The 8,369-nt window shown below is 32.6% G+C and overlaps 1 protein-coding gene across 1 annotated transcript in view; it reads right to left on the bottom strand.

Moving 5' to 3' along the window:
- The window catches only part of LOC100160708 (dynein intermediate chain 3, ciliary), a 13,620-nt gene that overhangs the window by 2,389 nt on the left and 2,862 nt on the right, over positions 1–8,369 (bottom strand). The window contains exons 2-6 of the mRNA XM_016801110.2: positions 7,054–7,215; positions 5,091–5,355; positions 4,732–4,985; positions 3,061–3,222; positions 1,264–1,472 (exon numbers count right to left, since the gene is read on the bottom strand). Coding sequence (XP_016656599.1) covers positions 1,264–1,472; positions 3,061–3,222; positions 4,732–4,985; positions 5,091–5,355; positions 7,054–7,215 — 1,052 coding nt within the window. The remainder of the gene's footprint in view (positions 1–1,263; positions 1,473–3,060; positions 3,223–4,731; positions 4,986–5,090; positions 5,356–7,053; positions 7,216–8,369) is intronic.

The following is an 8,369-nucleotide window of genomic DNA, read 5'->3' as shown; positions in this document are numbered from 1 at the left end:
GATTTTTTCAGGGGATTTTTATTCCGCTATTACCTATTACCTATATAGTTCAGTGCATAGGTATACTGTAAAATTATGTGTAATAATCTTACCAAATACAAAATAATTTATATCATACCGACATAAATTGTTTCCTTAAAACGAATACAAGCATACAGCTTATGATGTTCACCATATTTATCATAGACAATTAAAAAAAAAAGTTTAAATATAAATAAAAAAATCAAATATCGAATTACATTTTAAAAATTACACAATTTCCAAAATAAAAAATAAGAAATACAGTTTAATTTTTAATAATTTGTTAATATTTTAGGAAAGAATTGAATAATTTATTTTGTGGCTATTACAAGTTTTAAGAGGGGCTAAACCCCCTTTCCAGCCACCTTCCCCCCCAGTTGCGCTTATGGTGTCCAAGTCGTTTAAGTAAGTCTGAAAACAGGCAGTTTCTGTGTCTCTTATATAGACCTACCTGTCTCTCCCCCAGCCTATCGATAAGAGTATCTGAATGCGGTGTCCATCCACAATCTTCGAAAATTCTTACAGACCACACTCAGATATGAGTGTGTGTTTTGTACAAATGCCGTCTGTGATTGTGACGTATAGGTTCTTATAAGTATTATTAAAATATTATATTTTATAATGTTCGACCGTTCTATTAGTATACTAGTGTATAAGTGTTCTGATAACTTATATTGTCACCCTACGCCTAGGTGGTAGTGATTATCTAGTCGTTTAAGAGGACGCTACCCCGCATGCGTTGCTCAGTCTTATTTCACAACATAGCAAAAACTGTTTTGCGCGGGACAACTATGGTCCCACTGTATTTATAGTAGAATTACCAAAATTCTACTTCGCATAGGGAAGAACTTTATCTATGTTGTAGTGTTATTATTATTTGGATAACATAAATACAATTAATGTCATCAGTGAGAACATAAGGTTTTTTAGTTTTTTTCGTTTAATTATTAAAAATTATTGATGAGTGATATCAAAAAAACCAAAACCTTACGACACAGATAAGGTTCTTCATTATGCGTTGTGGAGTTTAGGTAATTCTACTATAAATACAGAGGTAGCATAGTCGTCCCACGTAAAACAGTTTTATATTGTGCATTTGTAGGCCGGAAACAATACATGCGGATGTAGCGTCCTCTTAAAGGTGGCTTATACTGTTATAATTATTATGATTAACTATCACGCTGGACGCTAGGACCCAGCTATAGTATTCGTAATTAGTAATATAATACGACTAATACGTACTTGGTCCACATTATGGGTGATTCCTTCACGTCCTCCGACCATATTCTCACCTGCCAATCGCCAACGGTCATGAAGTTTTTTAAAAAAGCCGGATTTCGCTGCACCGAATATACTGGACCATAGTGACAGTTGTACGTGGACGATATTTTCTCAAAAACCGTTTTGCCTTTACGGTTGCCGTTGAACACCAATCCAGTCTCTGTGCCTATCTATTATACACGTGAATACATTATAAATCAACATGAAGGTACCTTGTACAAACAGGGTGGTATTTAATCAAGAACAATAAAATAACAACAAAATTAAATGATAAAATAGTAAACTTGAATTCATGAAAACTCTATGGATAAAAATAGTGCATTTATGTTGCCAATTATTGGACAACCAGTAAACTAATGGTTATAGATTTATTGTATAGCTCTTAAATATTTTCCATTGGAATTATATCATTACATTATGACTAGTATTTTTGTAACCACTGTACACTAATAGGTACCTGCAACAATTATTATATATATTTTATTGATGGTTAAGATCCCTGACTTCCGTCTATGTGTAGCACCACAATTTAAATTCTAAATATACTTAAGGTTGGAGTTACTGACTTAACCATAATGTAACCTAACCTTAATATTATTTTTTACAAAATAGAAAGGTAAGTAGAAATATTTTTTTATTTGATTCATCTAAAGCAACTTTTTTTTTCCTGACCAAACTTACCATTCGTTGTCTACACATATATCGTTAACTAATTAACTTATTAATTTCAAAACTTATTCAACAACAACTTTAGAAACTCTAAACCTTATCCTACAATCATGATTTCCTATTTAATCATACATGATTAATTATTTTTCGTTATATGTAAGGTATTCGCCAATAATTAATAAATTCGAATATTTCATCATCGTCGTTATCATACAAGTTTACAACAGATTTGATTCAATATTCATTATATTAAATTAATATGATTATTTATTTTTAAAAATACTTAACAAATACAAGATGTAGGTTGTAGCCTTGTATTTTCTTATAGTTTATCCAATATTATAAACATATTATAATTATCAGGTAAAATCAATTTTAATCTTTCGGTTAAATGTTACCTAACCTAACTGGTAGAAAAAGCAATCGATTACTTATAACCATTACTTGCTACACATTATCCTACGGTTTTGCTTAAACAATAACTGATAAGTTGAAAATTTGAAATTAACTCTCAGTTAAAACTTTAAAAGTCTATATCTTGCAGTTAAATACATGACTGAAAACCCGGGCCTAATGAAAATAAATATCAATTTAACTAGCTTGTCACAACTAGTTCATGTATATAATAATATATATTATATAGTAGTTAACCGCATCGCTATTGCTAAGTAAGATAACAAACCAATGGTTTAATAATAATATATTATCTCGTTTGGTGCATTTGGGCAGAGGGGGGACACTTTTGGGCGGCGGGCCGATAACAGAAAATCATTCGCCATTTAATTTGAGGTGGTTTTATCAGTTTTAATTCAAGATAAGAAACATATTCCAAATAACATTACAGTTTACAAATCACTAATCAGTCTAATCACTAGCTAAAATTGATAAAAACTACCCTATGCTTAGCCCTATCTTACTATATAATTTGTTATCAGTGTCCATTCTGATTATTCTATTCTGTGATTTGGGGAGTTTAATTTTTACGTGACAATTCTGAGAATGGCGTGGGCGTCATTGTCATAAATACTATAATTAGTACATTTATCATAGATCACGCATTATTGTCGGTGACTCAACGTCACTGCATACCATAAATCTTATTGGGATCGAAGGATCGTAATCCATGCAAAACACCCCATGTGACCGAGCCCATTTAGTCCATTCTGGTTCGTCAACGTTTTCACCTTTCGATAGATCTAATATCAACACTTCTGTTGGCTCTGTGAGTTTTCGGGCGTCCCACCACATGACCTGGAAAAGCACATAATTTTAATATAATAGCATACACGAAAAACAAGAAATCATTGATTATTATTCATATATTATTATTAGTTAGTGTTGGATTAAAGAGGAAGAAAGACAGGTGATTGTGAACATATTGATAATTTAAAAATAATGTAAGTTAAATTATTGTTACAACTTTCTTTGATTAAAAAAAATATATATTTATTTTTATTGTTATGCACTTTTGCAGTTTTTATTCAATTTTATTGTCACTACCTAAGTAGGAAGTATATACATATTATAATATTATCATTCCATCAGTTATATTTAATCAGTTTATATAATATTGACTATTTTATAATAAAAATTACTTAACGAAGACAGGCGCGGTTCTAAGACTACATTTTCGTATGGGCAACAGTAGATTTATAATTAGGTTTTAACTGCGAATAATATTCCTTATTTTCTCCCTCTTCCCCAATAAGGAGCAACAGAAATTTTGCTATGGGCAGCTGCTCACCCTGCCCATACGCTAGAACCGCCACTGAACGAAGATTATAATAAATAAACTAAATTACACGAACGTAGAAAAAATATAAAACAATTAGAAATATTATGAAAAATTGTATTGCAAATATTAAAATTTAATTAAAATTTTATATACCTACGTGTTATTCATTTTATTGCATTATTAGAATTGTCCGTGTTAAACATGACATCGTAATTTTACAACCTATTAATATTATAATACACAAATTAAATTATATTTAAAAAAGTATAAAAGGCTCCTATAATAGGTCTCATAGGTCTAATCTTAATCCAGCTCTATCGCCAGTCAACCACAGAAGTACCTATGTAGTACGACTGATTAATCCAGACAAATTACATGATATACGTATAATAGATGTATTTTATATTCATGTATTTCCACAGGTATTTTCACTAGGCTTTAGTTGTTACAAATATTAAAGTTGTATATTATATGGCTGCATTCGAATCGCGTGCCAAAAAAAAAGAGCGACGGTGGTCGGACAATCGAATTACGTGGGCGGTTATTTTTTGCGACCGATCCGAGTTGCGTGCGCGTATTTTTCGTGACCGGCTCGAACTGTGTGCGTAAAAGTTTGAACCGACGACCGGTTTTCATCGACTTACACGTATGTTTTACACTACTTATATAGTAAATTCGATTTACCTACTAACTGTAATTTGGGGTTTCTCCGCGGGATAAGACTAGATTAGTGAATGACGATTAGATATTTAGATATGATTATAACATCTGTATAAAATTGAATTATTTATTCACTTCAATATAATATGAATCTGATCAGATTTACCGAATATTAAATATATCACCCCTATTTACGCAAATCAGCTTTGTCGCCGAGAAAACCATATGCACGCAACTTGCCTTAAATAATGATTTCAATTCGAAAACACCGGTACAATATAATATTATAAGCCAATACATATATACATTTAAAATTTCGAAATGGCCATATCACTACAGTATCTTAAAAAAATACTACAAATTACCTGACCGTCACTGGAACCAGTGTAAAACTCAGTGCTGGTCTTGGAATGGATCCAGTGGAGACTTCTAACTGGATCCCGGTGACCGTCCCGTATATTGCTGATGGCCACGTTGGTTGAGCTCTTTCGGATGTCCCAAAACGCGACCTGGCCGCTCATCAGACCACCAGCCAGGCACTGCGCGTCCCTGTGGTTGAACTCAAGCGTGACGATCGGATGTGGCGATTCAATCGTAAAATAAGGAGCGGTGGAGTCCTCTGAAAAAGATAGACATAAAATATTCAAACCATAGTATGACTAAAACCACTAAACTTGTTAAATAAGAGTAGTGGATATAGGTAATGGGTTTTCTGCACACTCACCCAAGTCGAATATGAACGAGTCGCAACTGGTGTCTGGGTCGGCCATCTGGAACCTCATGTCAGCGTAACTTACCGCAACCAATGTGCCCTGGTCGGGTGACCAAGATATATTTTGTACTGGTCTGGTCGGTTCACGAGGGTCCGACATCACCGCCACCGTTCGGAAAGACGGTGCTAACGTTTGCATTTTCTGACAGCTCGGATCGGTAAAGTATGGTTGGTAAATGTCAATCGAGTTGTTTTGATTTATATAGTGTTCAGCGAGCTGAAAAACACAACCATAATATATATTGTAATATCAAATACGAATATTATAATAAACGCTCGGGCCGAATCATAGGAAAGAGCCAATGATATTATGAAATTTAGATCCTTTGTAAATTGTAAATATATCATTCATAATAAATAACAATTAATAAGGTTAATAATAACAATAACATTTAATAATGGTACTATCATCGCACCATTATTAACTATAGGTTATTTCCTGGGGGGGATAAAAATATTATTGTATAGTTGAAAATAGTCAAAACTGGAAACTAAACGTTGTACTATTTACAAAAATGGGTTTCACTGAATGTAGTGAAAGACGAAAGCGTTACTTCTATAGCCGTATGAACTATTAAGCATTTAATCTTAAACCTGGGTGCACACCTTCTTATGGTGTTGTGTTTTTAGTTTTTACCATTTTGAATTTTTGTATTAATTGTCTATCGCGTATTATCATAATATTATAAAACTGTTATTAGTTACTACAAATGAAGACAAGAATAAGTGGACCAAATTTATACGGCCGCCCACTGGAAAATATGTCCCGTAATGAGTCGCATAATTAAGCGGTCACAGATCGCGTTGCAGTTACAAAATATGTTTTTACTTTTAAAGATATACAATTTATAATCAGACATGGTTCAAAGTAACGCATATTATAATTTTCAAAAAAGCGTAAAAAACGTTCATAATCCCTATACTCTACGGGTTGAAGTAGCAACCTTTGCAACTGCAGCGCAGCTCGTTACCGTCTAATCACGTGACTCTTTATGGGACGTTTTAAAAAGCCGAGTTTGGTCTTACTGTTCTAGTATTCATAGTCACCACTCACCACTTACCAAACGACGAAAAATTATAAATATTTCAACTTAACGGTCACGTTTGATTAGATAAGAATCGTGTGATGTTACCATTTGGTATATTTGGTATCAAAAGTATGGTCAACAAATAAAAGCGGCCGTGTAAAAATGCACCATGACATTTGAAAGTGTGCACTAGTTTTAGCCTGTATAATTTATCGAACATGGTCACTGGGTAAATTCCGTCGTGGTCGTCTTCCCGTCTACCATGGTACACGACAAGTTGAGAAGACGTCATATTATTATAGAGGACCTATTATCAAACCTAAATGTACAAATATTATCTGTGTTTGTAAATAGAGATATTTTAAAATATTTCATTTTTCAAACGAGTTTCAAATTTTTAAGATATTACAAAATAACTCGTTTAATAATTAAATATTGTAGAAACCCAACGTATAAACAAAGCGATAATGTTCTAAAATAAAAATTTGATTATAGAATCATTCACTCTATTATTAAAGTTAACAATATGTACCTAAAAATTGTCTATGTTGTTTGTTCACGTGAGATGCAGACAATACGTCAGTGGCAAGTTTCGCGTCTGCTAAGATGCGGTATATTATGACCCACGACACAGATGTACCTGAATTGCCTATCCATAACGCCGTGTAACTATAATTTTATTATTGAAATTCGAAAGTAATATTTTAAGTAGATATTTTATAGTACGCCGTATGTGAGTCTTTATCTTAAAAAGAATTTAAAAATAATAATAATTATTATTAGTTAGGTACTATTGTCAGAAAATCGTATTTTATTGTTACTTACGATATAATACGGATACCTATATGTAATTATAGATTAATTATTTATAGAAAATTTACACTCACGCTGGACATTTGCATAACTGCTTGTAAATACGTTTCGTCCTTTTCCGCCTTCTTCCGGAACCTAACCACTTGTTCCGGATCGTCCAGATTTATGTCTTTGGGCCAGCCACCTTCGGTGTGGAAAATCCCACGTTCGGCATACTCCACGCGCACAGTATTCGCCTACAGAACAATGCACCGTAAAAAATTAAGCCCGCCGGCGGCGGTCCTTATACCATTGTTCCGGATGGTATAGTATAGTGTCGTAGGTATAGATGTTATAGTTACATAAATATACTATATACAGTAGACAGTGTTGTATGCGGTCTACCGTTGTAATTTGATATACTACAACTACACCTAATGTAACTTTATACTGTTAGGTGTACATTGTACCCCTTGTGTTAAAAACTTTGTCTCTTTTGTGTCGTTGTTGAATGCGTCAAACCCGTCTATTGTCCATAAGTGAATCATAATGAGATGTGCACCACTCTTCTCTATGTAAATTATAATTTCCTCTCCGGTAATAACTGTTGGATGCACTGAAATATTTTGTTTTAATGCTATAAACCCGACTTAACCATATTGTACAGTTTTATTTTTATGGAGTTCGATCAAAAGTATTTTGTTAATACTTTAAATGTTATAAAAAAAAAGATATAATGACCGTATTTATGACGGTGTTGTTTATAATGATAAATGATAACATTATTAATAACCGTATTCTGCCGTATTCTTCTGCATTACGGTTTCGAACAGTTTCCTTTAAACACATAGTCATTAAACTGTCTCATAATGTGGTTATAGTAATATATATATTCTTCTGTTAACCATGTTATATACTTATACATGTTTATTACTTATTAGTCTAACGTTGTTACGCAGGTCATATAAATTATGCAACAACGGTTTACACTCATTGGAAAGTATAATATACATCGTCCGTAGACTGAACCTTGTACAAAATGATTTATAATAGTATAATAAAATACTTTAAATAAGATGATTTTGAACTCTTTTTAAATCATATATGCTTTCCAAATTTATAATCTCGGATTCGCCATTATAATGTATATGTATTTACAAAGTCAATTTTAAACAGCGTATTTACAACTATTAAGTTGTACATAATATTTACGAAATGTTGCAGCGTGGAACAGGGGCGTAATTACGGGGGGAATATGGGGGATAGACCCCCCCCCATGAGCTGTATTTATATATTGTATTATACTATTATACCTACAAATAGTTCAAATACAAACTTATAAATTATTACGAAACTAGAAAAAAAATAAAATGTTTTAGTTTTTTTGGTTATAAACATTATACCCAGGTAT

This window comes from Acyrthosiphon pisum, chromosome A2, assembly GCF_005508785.2.
Source record: "Acyrthosiphon pisum isolate AL4f chromosome A2, pea_aphid_22Mar2018_4r6ur, whole genome shotgun sequence".
Taxonomy (NCBI): domain Eukaryota; kingdom Metazoa; phylum Arthropoda; class Insecta; order Hemiptera; family Aphididae; genus Acyrthosiphon; species Acyrthosiphon pisum.
Note: the sequence above shows the minus strand (reverse complement) of the source record. Positions and strands in the feature narration are given on the sequence as shown.